A 17405-nucleotide genomic window follows, 5' to 3' on the forward strand; every position below is an offset into this window, starting at 1 on the left:
ACATAAGTGGTAGTCCCCTAAATACAGAAAATGTAATAAGGGATCTGGGGACCCAAGTAGATAGTAATCTCTCCTTTGATAATCATATTGCCAAGGTGGTTAGAAAATCCCCACCTAATCACAAAAGGGTTCGCATCTAGAACAAAAGAGGTTATTGTGCCCCTCTACTCATCACTCATCAGACCCATCATAGAGTACAATTCCCCATTTGGGATGTACCTTACAAGACACTTGCAACAGCTGGAAAGACCACAGAAGTACCTCACCAAGAGGATTACTGGCCTCAAATATATGCCCTATACAGCCCGACTGTAGAAACTCCAGCTGTACTCGGTTGCATACCGCTTACTCAGAGGTGATCTCTGCCTGACATACAAGGCCATGTCCAACCCAGAGTTGATGGACATGCTCCACCTAAAAAAAAAAAAAAAATCCCCAAGAGCCACACACTCTTCGGATCTAAACCTTACCACAACGATAAATAGGACGTGCTGGAGGGATAGATTCCTGTTCCAGAGACTCCCCATGCTTTGGAACAGGATTCCAATCTACATTAGGCAGAGCCCCTCACTAACACTCTTCAAGGGAAACCTTGATGAGTGGATGGAAACAGAAAATTTACCCCGTGGATCACTGCAGTGGCTCTGCTGGACAGAGACACAGGGAACTAATGGCTCTGCTGGTCCAAGGCACAGGGAACTAATCTAAGGGGGTGGCGAAAGCCAACACATTCTAGCTAGGCTTATAGATGTCCTCGGGCAGATAGCCTAGTACTTACCTATGAACCTATGAACCTATATACCACACCACATTGTCGGTTATTGATAAATATTTTACACTGATCTGAGAATTCTAAAGCTGATATGTATTGTTTCATTTGCTGTGATGCTTTCCATTTGCCAGTGGACGTCTCAAAATTCAAATTGATCAAAAGCTGATATATCAAACTCACTTTTTGGGAAGGGCTATTTTGCTTTGGAAGGCAATCTCCCTTTACCCCACCTTTTTGGACTTAAGGGAGTGAATTATGATGTCCTTGACCCTTCCTAAAAGCACAGAACTCCAACTGTTGTCACCTGTTTTTAGGAGCTGATGCTTCTCCAAGTACAAAAAAAATCAAACTGCTGGCTGTCAGTGAAGTGGAATCCTGTTGCAGAGAAGAAGCTGCCATTAAGGGTCCAGAGTAAGACTGGTCCCAAATGTGACGAGTTAGAGGGGAAACTAGCATTTCATGCTGATTTGTACAGGGAAGGATGACAAACAGGAAGATGAAAATATTGCTATTGTTCTGCACTTCCCTTAACAAGGTGTCACATTCTGTAGGTAGCCCAGTTATAGAGGCCTAACTATTGAGAGCAGTTATAGAGGCCTAACTATTGAGAGCAGTTATAGAGGCCTAACTATTGAGAGCAGTTATAGAGGCCTAACTATTGAGAGCAGTTATAGAGGCCTAACTATTGAGAGCAGTTATAGAGACCTAACTATTGAGAGTAGTTATAGAGACCTAACTATTGAGAGTAGTTATAGAGACCTAACTATTGAGAGTAGTTATAGAGGCCTAACTATTGAGAGCAGTTATAGAGGCCTAACTATTGAGAGCAGTTATAGAGACCTAACTATTGAGAGTAGTTATAGAGGCCTAACTATTGAGAGTAGTTATAGAGGCCTAACTATTGAGAGTAGTTATAGAGGCCTAACTATTGAGAGTAGTTATAGAGGCCTAACTATTGAGAGTAGTTATAGAGGCCTAACTATTGAGAGCAGTTATAGAGGCCTAACTATTGAGAGCAGTTATAGAGACCTAACTATTGAGAGTAGTTATAGAGGCCTAACTATTGAGAGTAGTTATAGAGGCCTAACTATTGAGAGTAGTTATAGAGACCTAACTATTGAGAGCAGTCAGTAAAGTGGAGAGAACAGCAAAGAGGGAAGGAAACGTGTATGAGATTCACTTAGAATCCTATAAGAAGAAATTAACCATGTGCCTCCAAAATATGGGAGGATAAACAGACTCCCTGCTGACATCTGAGTAGGACTGTTACTACACACTGATAGGCACACCTTAAAGGTAAAGGAAGAATACTCAGAGGGCATGGTACATGGAGTTGTTTGCTATACATTGTAGTAGCTAATGAAAGTATCAGCTCGAGCTTATGTAGTTGGTGAATTTAAGACCTTGAATATACACCAGAGTAATAAAATATGGGGTTCTAAATAGAAGTCACATGAGAAAAATAAGGGGAGTTGCAGTCTTACTATAAGGTTACTGTCTCTAATACTACTTTTATTGCATGAACATCATTGCAGTAAAGAGACAGTAGTGATTCACAATCAGTAATGTGGATGGTAGGGGGTTTTCTGGAGGCACTGTTGATTTCTTCCAAAGTAGACAAATATCACTTGTCAGTGAGGTTAACAGACATTTTGAACTATTGTATAGCTTATTTCACCACCAAATGGAAACTGTGCAATTCACCACCACAGAAAGAAAGAAGCCAGTGATTACCTTAATAATTTATTAAAATTTCAGTCCAGCAAGTGATGCAAAATATAGTCCCAGAGCACTGGTAAAACAACTGAACACCTGGGTCCAATAAAATCTTGTCATGAAGTATACATAAAAACTGCTTGAAAAGCAAACTCCTCTAGCGCCTCGGCTTCTCAACCTTTACAGAGTATATCCCTACTCACACATCTCATCTTTAAATAGTATAATCACAAACAATGAACCAATCATAAATCCTAAGGAAACACTTCCAATGACATTCTTTATTCATTCCATTTGGAATTAAAGTATTACATTTCAAAAATTAAAATAGATTCCATTTTCCAAAGTTGCGTTTTGATATCAAAATCATACATTTGTTGCACTTGCCCTAAAATCGTAGCTTGAAGACCCTGTATATTTACATTGTGACATTCCTTAATGTGTGATGCAACAGGACTTTCTTCTTTACCTTTCCTAACATCCACAACATGTTCTTTCAGTCTTTGTTTAAAACTTCTCTTACTTTCCCCTATATATATAGCTTACCACAGGAACATTTCTATAGTTTGCATCACTTGCTGGACTGGGATTTTAATAAATTATTAAGGTAATCACTGGCTTCTTTCTTTCTATTGTATAACTTTTCTGTGTCCCTCTGTATGAGCAGAAGAGCTTTCATATCCCACTTGTCATTGTTATCAGTTTTATTTTCTCTAGGTTGCTTGTTTTCCTTTGTAGCTTATTTATTTATCTTCTTTGCATATGGTTACTTTATTACAATAATGATCAAGCAGTGATGTTTTTCAATTTGTTTAGCTAGTTACTGTAGCAGTATAAAACGTAAAAAGTCTGCACATGGAAAGAAACTTATATTCTGTTAAATACTGAAACAGTAACCAAGACTGTTTTGCTTTTCAAAATGAACTATACTGCATTTTACTACATTAATTTGAGACCATTGTTCTTGCACCAATGGAAGTTACAGAAGGATGGGGCAGAAAGGAAGGTGAAATTGTCAACTGAAGGTGTTAAAGAATTGAAAAAGGAAAATCTTCAAGTGTTTCTGAGGACGGTATTATTTCTCCAATGATTTCCTAACAAAAAGACATTCAGTAAGTTTCCAAACTACAAACGTTCTCCTCACTGACCTGTGTGCCACCAAAAGATAATACCATAGCAGCAACTTCACCATCATGATCAGACCATTCAGGCATGGGTAAACTCAGCATTACCCACACCCAGTCTTGGATTTTTGCTGAATTATAAGTCATATTGAAACATCCACATCTTGGAAAAAAAGGAAATACTTTGTGATGGTAATGGTTGTAGGTGAGAAACTGACTTGTAGTACAGTGTTGGGTCTTTGGCCAAGTTTGTTTTCACTAACTCCTAATGAAAACAGAAATTGAGTTTTCCAGTTCCTTAATGAAGCAGTATCGGGCAAAATTAGTGTTTGTGTTTCAATAGTTTGCAAACAGATATGCTATTTAGATATTACAGATAAATAATTGTGCTTCTTGATATTTGTTCTCATCTTCATGGTTTGGATTGCATTCTGATGATAAAAACTATGTATTCACTTTAATTGCAGCTGAGAAATCTTGACCCTTTCCTTATGCTGGATGAATTTAAGGTTGCAAAACCTGCAGGCTTTCCTGACCATCCACACAGAGGATTTGAAACGGTAATTTTCTTTTGCCCTGTTTTGTTTGTTATGTTTTTTATGCTTAGTTTTGTGTACTTGAGCTGGCTTTTTTCTTGTATGACCTATTTTCCAGGTAAAATTAATATTTTACATTGGGAGGGTTGTGGTCTGGGCTTTTGTGGGAAGAGAGTATAGCCTACACCCTTCTAAGCTGGGAATTGCTGGTTGAAGGCTCATTGTGTCTGTTATTCTGAAAGTGCTTTGTTCTGGTTTAAGCACTTGGGTTCTAAACCAGTTGCTTTACATTGGGAGGGTTGTGGTCTGGACCCTTGTGGTAGGAAAGTGTAGCTTATAGTCTTCTGTGGTGGGAATTGCTGGTGGAGGCTTATTGTGCCTGTTATTCTAAGTGTCTTTATTCTGGTGAAAGCACTTGGGTTCCAAACCAGTTACTTTACATTATGAGGATTTGTGATCTAAACTCTTGTGGCAGGAGAGGATAGCCTACACCCTTCTAGCTGGAAATTGCTAGTTGAAGGCCTATTGTATCTGTTATTCTGAAGTGTCTTACTTCTGGCTTAAGCACTTGTGCACCACAACCAATTGTTTGGCATTAGGAGGATTTGTGGTGGGAGAGTGTGGCTTACAGCCTTCTGTGCTGGGAATATCTGATGAATTGCTGCACATTGCTTTCTGCTGTTGTGACTATGATTTTATGCACTTTGAATTTCTAGAACTTCTGCATTTTATAGCATAGTTTAGAGTCACAGTTGCTGAATCTAGAATGTTTGGTATCACTTGAGCACTAAAACCAGCTTTTCACTGAGATACTGAAGTATCTGAGGCATCCATTGCTTCCAGTTAACTATAAGTGCCTGTTTTTGCTCTAATATTACACGTTTAATTTGTATTTGAATTCCACTGTCTGTTTGAAATGTCTGAACTATTTGTGGCACATTTTACTGTACACTGTACTAGTTCAGCTGTAGTACTGCCCAGTTCCAAGTTTGCTATTTCTGGGTGTGTTTTGTAACTTCTGAGCATCACCTTCAAGCTACCTTTATTGGTGAAGGCCCTTCTGCACCATTGCGTGAGGAGAGTGCTGTCTGAGTCCCATCGAATTGAGGGTGATTGGAGTAGAGCTCAGAGAGAGCATTCTTATTGGCTAATGTGAGCTAAAAAGGGTATTTTCTTGTTTTATTTAAGCCCCGCATTTGCACTTATTTGCATGTAGTGCTCCATCGTGTGCTGTCACTTAGTGGTGGTTATTGTTGGTGGTTATATACACAAATGTTTTGTTTGTTAAATTTTCCCTTAGCACTTTGCTTGTGGTCCTCCAGAGGTTTCTTGTGGCCCTGCTCTACTGTCAGATGGAACACTAAGTCTAGCCTCAGAGGTACTAACACATCTCTCAACCACTAGCCACTCCTAAATGTGACCTCTTTTCCTGATCATATAAATTTACCTATAACTATGGACAGACAGTTGGACAGTTTTTCCAGCAGGTTGGTCAACATAGTCATGCCTAGGCAGTGTAACTGCCTCATGTTCACCGACAACCCTTTACTTCTAGTCCACACAAACACACCATGTGAGAGCTGCAGCTATATTAAGAACCTTGAATCCATGCTCTCTCACACACCCGTCAGTACATATGACAATGAACAGGTTGCCAGCAAGCACACCTCACCTCCTACTCCACCCAAACCCACATCATACATATCTACATATGCAGAGGTCCTTACCAGCACATTCCTAAACACCAGAGACCTCCTAAACACAAACATAAGTATGCTACACATAATACTTCCTCTGCAGAACACATTACACATAATAGCTCACACACCAGTATCTCACCAGTCAAACCCTTAAGGCAAAACACAAAATCAAACATATTAGTCATAGGTGATTCCATCATGAGACACACTGATGTCCTTCTCACCAGGTTGGATAAGGAAAAGGTTACAGTCAGCTGTCTGTCATGTGGCAGGATACACCATATCACACATGCACACAAGTCTCTCAACAACCGGTACTGTTATGAATCTGTCATAGTCCATGTTACTGTGAAGATTTGAGACATACCTCTTCGGGCTATACAAAGAGAGACATGACTGAGCTCTCTCACTATGTTTCTCGGGCAGGTATGTCCCTAGCTTTAAGAAGCATTTTATCTTCACCTATGATAATGCCTCAATACAAACAGAAAATAATTAACTTCAGTAATTGACTTAGCTTCTAGTGTCATTATAAGAGGATCCACTGTCTGTTAACCTGGAATGACATGATCAACAGACCTTGATGCTTTGCCAGAGATGGTCTTTATCTGTCACCCCTGGGATTTCGGCTACTGGCTAAGGCTCTTGCCACCCCCATAGTGCCTTTTTTAGGCAGTGTCACAAGGGCAAAATTCCCAATGTAAAAACTCCATCTAAAAATAATCTCAGGGTTATGCTGCTAAATACTAGGACTATCAACATGAAACTGCACTCACTGGAAGCTGTACTCAGCTTGGAAGACATGGACGTTTGTGCAATCACAGAGACCTGGTTCAAGGCTGTGGAGAGTACTCCAGCCATACCGGGTTACTTCCACACATTCAGACCTCAAACTGAAGGTGTGAAAACTAAAGGAGGTGGTGTATCAATGTTCATTAGAGATAAATACACCTCCAGATTGGTTAAACAGTATGATTCCCTGGAGATGCTTCAGATGCAATTAACTGTTGGTAGGACACCTATTCAAGTCATTGCCAGCTACAGGACCCCATGCATGAATCAGGACACACACTCTGCCTATTTGGATCTACTTGAGTCTTATCAAGATACATCTGAACACCATGGTTTTGGGCAACTAACTACCCATCCATTGACTGGATAAATTACTCATACTCAAATTCATTTGCCCAAAGGTTCCTCGACTTTGTTAACTCCGATGCCCTGGACCAGTTGGTTGGCATCCCCACAAGGGGTGGCAACATCCTGGATCTAGTGCTTACCAATATGGCAGACCACTTTAGCACCCCCAGTGTGAGGTCCTTCCTGGTGATATCTGACCACATATTGGTCTCATTCAAAGTAACTATCAGACCTGACCCCCCCCCCCAGCAGCAACTAAACTAAAAAACTTCTCCAAAGCAGATTATAACCTTTTACGGGATGGTATAAATAGCTTCATTGCACCTCCTCCCTCAGATGGAACTGGCAACTATGCTGAGCTCTACACCAGTGCTTTATACGAAAACCTGTATACCTGCATTGACTTGGCCATACCTAACAAGACCAAAAAAACTCCTCAAGGAAGAGAAAACGTGCCTGGTGGACAACTGCCTTTAACAGATTTTACAGTAAGAGGAAGAAATTGCTGTCTTAAGAGTAAGTGGGGGTGAGCCCTCCTAAACTGGAAACATTCTCTCCTCAGTTTAAATAAGCAAGTAAGACTTCTTGTAAAGTCGTCCAAAGCAAACTATGAGTCCAAATTAGTTTCCTCAACAAAGGACAACCACAGGGCATTCTATAGTTACATCCATAACCTAAAAGGAAGGGCCTAGGTTTGTGCTGAACTGGTAGTTAATGATACTGTATATACTAAGCCTGTGGAGATAGCTAACCTGTTGGCTGACAGGTTCTCCGAAAACTTCACTCCCCTGTCCCCCCCACACGTACCCCATGACATCCCTACCACTTGTCTCTTACCTTGTGTCTCTAAAGAGGTCATAAATGCCCACTGTAAGGCCAAAAACACAGCATCTATGAGACCTGATAACATCCCAGGTTGCGTTCTACATGGGCTCCATCATGAATTAGCAACATCATCGGGTACTCTTTTCAGTCATAATTTAAGCACTGGCTTTGTACTGGCTGAATGGAAAACAGCCACTGTTATTCCCTTGTTCCCTTGCACAAAGGCGGTGCTTCCACGGACCCTGAGAACTATAGACCTATTGGCATGACTAGCCTTATCTGCAAGGCCATGGAGCAAATCATCATGGACCTTGTCAACAAAGATATAGGTAATCTCCAAATACTTGACCCTACTCAGTTTGGATTTGTCAAAGGGAGATCATGCCCCAAGGCCGTGAACAAAGGGAAATCTATGGATACAGCCTACCTGGATTTACCCAAGGAGTTTGATGTATTGCCCCACTCAGGCATCATTGACAAACTCCCCCAACTATGCATCAACCCTTATATCATTAGACGGTTTACTAAGTGGCTCACTGATAGAACTCGTATAGTAAAAAATAGGGGAATCCACCTCCAACAGCAGAACTGTTACCAGTGCTGTTCCACAGGGATCGGTCTTGGGACCTCTACTATTTGCAATCTATTTCTCTGAAGTACAAGCAAAAACTAAAGGTCTGTGGCTGACAAAGTTTGCTGATGACTGCAAACTGGGAGCAGTCATAGAATCTCCATATGATATCAACATCCTACAAGAGGGTCTTACACAAACAAATGATTGATGCTAAAGTCATGGCCTTAAACTCAATGCAAAAAAATGTATTATCATTCCTTTTGGTAAAACTGATGCTCCTGCTAACTACCACATCAGTAGCAAAACCTTAAGTACGTACTCAGTGGTGAGAGACCTGGGCACACAGGTTGACAGCAACTTTAGCTTTAACCACCATGTCTTCACAGCGGTAAGAAGGGCATTCTGTATTGCTCAACTGACAAGTAAGGGCATTGCCTCCAAAAAGAAAAGAAGTTATAATCTCCCTGCACTCTTCCCTCATCAGGCCGATAATTGAGTACAACGCCCCTTTTGGTATGTACCTTTCGAAGCACCTGCAGCAATTGGAGAAACCACAGAAGTTCCTCACAAGGAAAATTCAAGGTTTTCAGCATCTGTCCTATGGGGATTGTCTGAAATCATTGTTAATTTATTCTGTTTCATACAGACTAGTCAAGAGGTGATCTCTGCCTTGCATACAAGGCAGTCTCTGACTCTGCTTTATTGGAAATGCTGCATATCAGTAAGTCAAATGGTAGACTGGTTACTCACTCTAAAGACCTTAACCTGGTATGTGACATTAATAAAACCTGCTTAGGGACAGATTTGTGTCCCAGAGGTTACCACACCTTTGGAACAAACTCCCACTTCATGTCAAACAGAGGACCTCTTTGGCCCTCTTCAAACCCAATCTGGATGATTGGATGGGTGACTGTGAATTCATCCCAGGGATTTCACCTATGTCCCTCTTGTACAGGGGCAATAGGTGATGATCATGGAAAAAAGAGTAAGAACTTGGCTAGGCTTGTAAGGTCCATAGGGCCATTAGCCTAGTAACTTCCTATGACCTATGAATGCCTTTAAGGGCAACTCTGAGAGAAAAATAAACCTTACTGAAGTCCAAGATATGCTAGCACCCTTTTATCACAATTAAACTCTAGCAGTTAGAGGACCAATGAGCTGTAACAAGCTGTTTCATGTGGTCCAGTTGTTCAAGGTTTGATTCCCTCAGCGTCCATACCTAACTGTGTGTTTCTGAGCAAATCACTTAACCAACCACAGCTCCCAGGCTGAGTGTGAAAATAGTCCTTGAAGATTAGTGCTTTACCCAGGAAAACAATTATAAATAGATAAAGGAACAGTTAATTGTCAGTGGTAAGAGTGTTTTGCAATTACAGTGTAATTTCCTTTTTCCTAGTCTGAAATATTTAAATTGTTTGTTGTGGAGTGATTCTATTCTCACAAATATAGGGACTTTTGAAGAAGTATTAACACTGTAAGCCAGTGACCAAATACTGAAACCGAATAACGTTGGAGTTTTAAATATTTTTGCCCTAAAGTTTTGTCTTGCATGTTGCATTACCCTAAATCCTGAAGGTAAATAATAGATGTTCGTTTTTTTTTTTTTTTTTTTTTTTTTTTTTTGGAAAATGATCTGGAATAATGAAAATAATATAAAAATAACTTAAAATTTTGACCTGGAAAAATGTGCCCACATGTAAAAAAGTAAGACTTATCACATTCAGGACGATATGAGTGGACATGGCTCAGCTGCAGATCCACTGCTTTGGTTATGTAATTTCTTGCCTCTTGAATTTAAGAAAACAAAAACAGTGATGTTTAGTACTCAATAACAGCTCTTATCCATACCTGATAACTGGAACGTACTTGACAGCAGTCAGGAGCTACTATAGACCACCTACATTTTAAATACGTCAGTCTATCGCTAAATCAAAAGTGTAAGTTCCTATACCATATTGGTCAAAGATTAAGCTAGACAGGTTACAGTTTTGAGCCATAAGAGGGTCATACTTCCTTCTTCCCAAGGGCAGATGTACTGTAGGAAAGAGAATACTGCTAGCGCAACCAGAATGCACCTCTCCATTAACAGCAACAAACTTAAAGAAAAAAACTTACTTCTCTACAAATAAGCTTTAGGCAGATTTTGACAGTTCATCACAGTAGCCCCTTGTACAGAGCATCATCACTCAGTCCTGTGTAAAGTTAATATGATCCCTTTATTATTTCTGCTTCCTAAAATGGAATCCTTTCCATTCCCTGCAGAATGTACTTTTTTCTGAGTGAAAGTTTAATCTTAGATCCATTTCTAACTATGCCACAGCTTTGCTTACCTAGCACAACAAAATCCAGTCCAATGACCTCAGTTGTCCACTTTAGCCTCAAAACACTGGGAATGTCTGCCCATTTCACTCAAAAACATATACTTTTATCCCAAGTTCTGACAAAAACTCCTACTGTTTCAAGCAGTTAACTGCAAATACTCTGAATCTGCTAAATCTTCAAGCTTTCTTGGCCTTATACTACATCATAAAAATCCCTGTCCAAATTCTAATGGAACAATTAAAATAAATATTTGACTTCTCCCCCAACTCACATTTATTCTGCAGCCCTCTACCTTCATTTTCTTCTTTGTCATATTCTGTAAGTAAACTCTGAATGCTATCCAACAGTCTAACATTCACTAGCTTTGTTTCACATTTCTAAATTGAGTAATTCTTAAGTGGTTGCTTCATCCGGTGCAGTCCTCAGCTACTATCTCTTTTTAACCTGTTTGATATGTGACATGTAGGCAGTAACGTCTCATCAGGGTGTATTATTTTGTACCAGCATCTGTGTACCGGCAAAGTTTGACTGAGTCAAAAATGGCCCTTTTCTATAAGATAAGGTTTGCAAATATCAAGCAGTTTGGGCCAGATTCAGGAAGGCTTACACGGAGTTCAAGAGTAGTGTAAGCCTCCTGATTCAGGAACAGCCCAAATCTCCGTGTAAGAGACAGCTAACACGTCTCTTACACGGACTGGGCGTGGAAATGCTCAATACCTCATTTGCAGCTCCAAGATATGCAAATGAGGTATTTGAGCGATCCACGAAGCCAAAACCAGTCTGTGTAACGGACGTGTTAGCTGCAGAAATGTACTCAGCTGACAACTGAGTACATTTCTGCAAAATTAAAAACGGAGCTATGTCAGCTCCAAATAAAGGGTGCATATGTTTCATTAAGCATGCCAATGGCCAAATATGTGGCCATTGGCATGAAAAGTGTTGCAAAAATAAGTTATATAACTTTTTTTTCCACGGGATTTCTGGGTTTAACTGCAGCACACCAGCAAACAGGGTGCGCTACCTAAAACTAAAACCGAAGCTTATAAGCCCACAATTGTGGGATTTATGTAGTACATTGAATGTCAATGGAGGGACTTGCAGACCAAAAACAATATGGCCTCCGTGTAGTGGTTGTCAAGGGGGGGAAGCTCCGTGTAAGACATGTAACTAGTCATTACTAGGCAATCCTATGTAAATGAGGGTTACAATACTGAATCACACTGCCACATAGGTAATGAGCACTTTCTGAGTAGTGTAAGACTTAGAGAAGGGGGAGGAACAGAGTAAGAGGTAGGTGACATCACGGGGAAGGATAGAAAGAAATGTACCAGATTGGAGAGCAATGTAAGGTAACAGATGACAGACAGACATCAGGGAGGGAGGTGTGTCTCAACAGAACACTAGGAAAGTCAAGAAATTGAGGGTATACGCTATCCCTACACTCAAACTTTCTTGATATACGTGCATGCGCGCGTGTGCGCGCGTGTAAGGCAGGTTTAACATGTGGGAGCGTGTTGCAAACTGTTTACAACGGTTTGCGCGGGCGTGCACGTGTTGAAGGCAGTGTGCGCGCGTTTTAACATAAATCACACCGTGTAAGGGTGTGTGCGGGCGTGTAACACCGTGTAGGGATGTGTGCGTGCGTGTTTAAGTAACTGTGAGCGTGTTTAAGCTGGTGTGCACATTGCTCCCCCTCAGGAAACAGAGAGGAAACAGGAAACAACTAAAATACATGGAAACTGACAGAAGCTACTACTAGAGTTAATTGGTGGAAACAATTAGAAGCAGGCAATTACACAGACAGACTAGAAGCCCAACCCAGCACTTAAAACACAACAAAGAGCAGTGCAGGCTGTTTCTCACAAGAGATACTGCCAGAAACTAAGCTATCAGAATTGAAAACTGAAAAAAGCTGAACTCAGAGCAGAAATGCTAGGGGCTGCCATGGCTATTATAATCAGGCATAGGCGAATTGCTGAGGGTGGTGACAATGCAGACGCTGACAGACAACCCAGAGTGAGGAGAAGGAGAAGAGTATACAGGCCCAGGGTCACCTACCATGGGTTACATGAGCTGGAGATAGTAGAGAGCTACAGAGTGGACAGAGGCCTTCTGCAGCAGATTGTTGAGCTGTGCAGGCCACATCTCACACACAGAACCAACAGAGGGAACCCATCCCAGTAGAAACCAAGGTATGTGTTGGCCTAAGAATACTAGCAACAGGTACCTTCCAGAGACCAACTGGTGATATGATGGGGATATCACAGGCATCAGCCTCCAGAGTACTGCACCAGTTCCTGGATGCCATGTCACCACATGTCAGTGATCATATATATGTCCCTAATGACCGTGAGGTTGTGGCCAGCAATATGCGTCTCTTCCAGCAAATAGCGGGATACCCTGAGGTGCTGGGTGCAATAGACTGCACGCACATACGCATCAAAGCACCAGCCGGTGAGCGGGGTAGAGCCTACATTAACTGCAAGGGATACCCCTCCATAAACTGCCAGGTCGTGTGTGATGCCCAGGGCATAATAATGAATGTGTGTGCTGGCTGCCCTGGGAGCTACCACGATTCCCACATCTGGCATCTGACGCAGCTGTACCAATCATTTGCCAATGGGGACTTCCCACACGGACACCTAGTGGGGATGCAGGTTATGCACTTGAGCCGTGGCTGATGACACCCATCAGAAATGCACACACACCTGAACAGGAACGCCATAATGAGGCACACGCACAAACACGTAATATCATAGAGCGTGTGTTTGGGCTGCTCAAGTCACGGTTCCGGTGTCTGGACACGCCTGGTGGAGCTTTGCAGTACACACCAACTACATGTACCCAAATGATCATGATATGTGCTATGCTACATAATATGATCCTGCGGAAACAGCTGCAGCAGGACCAGCACAGGGCTGGGCCAAACATCCCCACCATTGCCAAGGCCACCACAGGCAGGGGTGACTCGGAGGAGGAACAACCTGACCTAGTCCCAGTAGGCAGAAGGAGGCATGCCCAGTATGCCCTGGCCTTGGCAAAGAGGCAACGATAGCACATACGCTTGGTCAGTAGGAACACTGGGACTGATACCCGCTCTGACTCACTCATACAGTAACAGGGATGCCTAACATGACACAACCTGCTTCCAAACGTACAGGGAGTGTAGTATGTGTATCCGACAGAGGTGGCCCTGCAGCACCACCTGAGGCATGAATGCCATGTGTTAAGCAATGTAATATCATGTACAATATGCACACCTGAGGACCCCAACTAACATCCATATCCACGCATATGACCCTGTGGAAACAGCTGCACATCATACAGTGATGTACATGTGCAAAACATGGAACAAGATACAAAATGAGGGTGACTAGCAATAAATAGCATGGATAACCACACACCCATGTTTGTACCACAACAAGAAGCAACATGGAATAGCCATGGTCAAAACCAATGGCTAAAACCGACTACTACTATATAGCTTGCTGCAGACCACTGTCCTAATAGCAGGAACTGCCCCAGGCCTATGTCCATAGGTTCATAGGTTCATACTAGGCTATCTTCCCTAGGGCATTAATAAGCCTAGCCCAGAGTTTTGTGGCTTCTGCCACCTGCAAGTTGATGGATAATATGCCCATTATTTTGCTGTGCCTCTGTCAAGCAGTGATACTGAGGTTATCCCTGGGGTATACCTGCAATCTCCCATCCATTGGTCAAGATCTCACTTGAACAAAGCCAGTGAGGTGCTCAGCCTCACATGTACCAGGATGTTGTTCCACAGCATATGGACTCTCTGGGTGATGAATCTGTCCCTCCAGCACATCCTATTAATATCTGTGTTGAGGTTTAGGTCTCCTGCCCTTGTAGTTCTGATGGATGTAGAGGTCTTGAGGTGAAGCATGTTCATTAATTCTGGGTTGGACATAGCCTTGTATGTCAGGCACTGGTCACCTCTGAGCAGACGGTAAGCGACTGAATACAGCTGGAATTCCTTCAGTCAGGCAGCATAAGAAATATGTTTGAGACCCTTTCACCTCCTGTCGAGGAATACGTGGGCCCATCCAATCTGAATGGGGCATTGTATGCAATCATTGGTCTGATGAGTGATGAGTACAGGGGAACAATGACCTCCCTTGATCTAGATGTGAATCACTGCATGATGAGGTGGCCAATGTAGAAGGCCTTCCAAACTACCCTGGCAATGTGAGTGTCAAACAAAAGGTCACTGTCAACCTGGGTGCCCAGGTCCCTGATAACCTCCGTTGTGCTTAGAGGATTGCCACCTAGATGGGAAGTAGTGGTAACCTTGTTCTTCCTGAAGGGTATGGCTATGCATTGTTTAGTGTTTAATGTAAGGCCATGGCTGTGGCACCAGTTATCCGTGTCTATGAGACCCTTCTGAAGGATGTCTGTGTCAGATGGGTTTCCAACTATGCTTCCCAGTTTGCAGTCATCTTCAAACTTCGTCAGCCATAATCCTCCTGTGTTTGCTTGTACTTCTGAAAAGTAGATACTGAACAAATGTGGGCCCAGGACTGAGCCCTGTGGGACACCACTTGTGACAGCTCTGGAGTGTGAACTGGCACCAGCAACTTTGACCCTGTGTGTTCCATCACTTAGCCAGTTTGCAACCCATGCTGTGATGTATGGGTTCACAATTAAGCTGGTGATGTTTTCAATGATACCTGAGTGGGGTATTGTGTCGAAAGCCTTTGCCAGGTCAATGTAGGCTGTGTGGACTGCCTTGCCCAAGTCAATGGCCTGGGTGACTGTTTTGAAAAAGTCAACCAAGTTTAAAAGGCATGATCTGCCCTTGACAAAGCCAAACTGGATTGGATCCAATGTCTGCAAGTCCCCTATGTCTTCATTTAGAATTCCCATTATGATCCTCTCCATAGCTTAGCAGAACAGGCTTGTCAAGCTGATGGGATGGTAGTTTCCGGGGTTGGTGGAGGCACCTCCTTTGTGAAGTGGGTCCACCATTGCTGTATGCCACTCCTTGGGAACATATCCTGAGATGAGGCTAAGATTAAACAGCTGCCCTAACTGCGGGTGTAATTACTCATTGAGTTCATGGAGCACACAACTGGGGACACCATCTGGTCCCATGGATAAAGTGTTTTCTGCCTTGGATTGAGCAGTTCCCACCCCAGCAGTGGAGATGTTTGGGGGGCTACAATCCTCTGGTGTACATACCCCTCCAGTTGGGGGGGGGAGAAATCTGCAATGAACCTGTCAGCCAGTATGTTGCCAATGTCTGTAGGTGCAGTGATATCAACATCATTCCAAACTAAGTCTGAGCATATCTGGGAGTTCCCTCCCAGGTTTCAAACATAGGTAAAAAAGGCCTCATGATTGTCCCTGGAGTCCTGAGTGGGTTTACTCTCAAAACATGCCTCGGATGATTGTATGGGGGAACCCAGTGTTTTACTCACAATGAGCAGGGGTGTCTTCCCTCCTACGGATTACGCTCTATCTCGTAGTAGCTCCTTCCTTGTGTTGTACAGCTTGTTTATGGCTAGGGTCCACCAGACTGGATGCTTGCCTGTGGTACAAAGAGTCTTTTTTTTGGGATTGCCTGATCCATGCAGTCCTGGAGGTGCTGGTAGAAGGCATTTCTAAGTGATACAGTGGCTTGGGTAATGGTGTCCGCTGGCCTGGGGGCCTTGAAAGAGACCACACCAGTCCTCAGAAATGTGAAGTCGGCATTTGAGAAGGTCTTCACTGTTTCTTTTCCCATCTGGGGTGTGGGTGGGATGTGGACTCCCACTGAGAGTAGTCCATGATCTGATCTCACCAATGATGGGTATACGTCTGGTGTTGAACAGTGTGACCCCATGTTCATGATGATGTGTTCTAGTATGTTGCCTCCACTTGAGGGGATTGGGACCAGTTGTTCCATGGCATTTCAGTGTATGAACTCTTGGAACCTTTGTGTTAGAGTGTTGTGGCATGATTAGTGATCCCAGTCTATATGTGGATAGTTGGAATCACCCAGTAGGATGGTGTTTGGAGATACATTTATCCCCTTCAGTGTTTGCAGGATAGCTGTGTGAGGTACCTGAGTTTGAGCGGGTGGCATGTAACATGCTACAAACTGCAGAGCAGTCTTGCCTACAGTCACTGGCACCTGGATGGTCTCCGATGCATCGTGTGTTGCCACCAACCATGAGGTGAGGGTGTCCTTGATGAATATGGACACCCATTATCCTTCTTGGTGTTGTCGGGATGCTGGTGCCGGAATGCATGATATGAGGTAACACCCGATAGTGCCGGGGTGCTGTCAGAAGCTGTGAACCAGGTTTCAGGCACAGCACAGACATCAATGTGCTACATACTGAGAAGGGCATAGAGTGTGTGCAGCTTGAGGTTGAGACCTTGGGCATTGAGCAGCATTACCCTTAGTGTCTTTCCTTTACTGTGTTCTAGGGTGGTAGGTGTAGAATCTGAATCTTGCATAAGAAAGGCACAATGGGGGTGGCAAGAGCATCATCTGAAATCCGGATGCCCAGGGGTGACAGGTGCAAGCCGTCCCTTGCAAATCACCGTGGCCTGTCCAGCATGTCATCCCAGGCAGACAGACATTGGACCCCTTAGAATGACACCATAGTCTAAGCAAAATATTACAGCTGATCATCTTGTCTCTGTTTATGTGGCATCATACTTGGTGAAGGTAGGATACTGCCGAAGGTC

The 17405-nt window shown here is 42.9% G+C and overlaps 1 protein-coding gene across 4 annotated transcripts in view; it reads left to right on the plus strand.

Moving 5' to 3' along the window:
- PIR (pirin) overlaps positions 1–17405 on the plus strand; it is a 723908-nt gene that overhangs the window by 88841 nt on the left and 617662 nt on the right. For all 4 annotated transcript variants that reach the window (XM_044073077.1, XM_044073074.1, XM_044073075.1 and 1 more), the window contains one exon: positions 4080–4172. In XM_044073077.1, coding sequence (XP_043929012.1) covers positions 4080–4172 — 93 coding nt within the window. The remainder of the gene's footprint in view (positions 1–4079; positions 4173–17405) is intronic.

Source organism: Protopterus annectens, chromosome 5.part1 (assembly GCF_019279795.1).
Source record: "Protopterus annectens isolate FY-2018-M chromosome 5.part1, PAN1.0, whole genome shotgun sequence".
Classification (NCBI taxonomy): Eukaryota; Metazoa; Chordata; order Ceratodontiformes; family Protopteridae; genus Protopterus; species Protopterus annectens.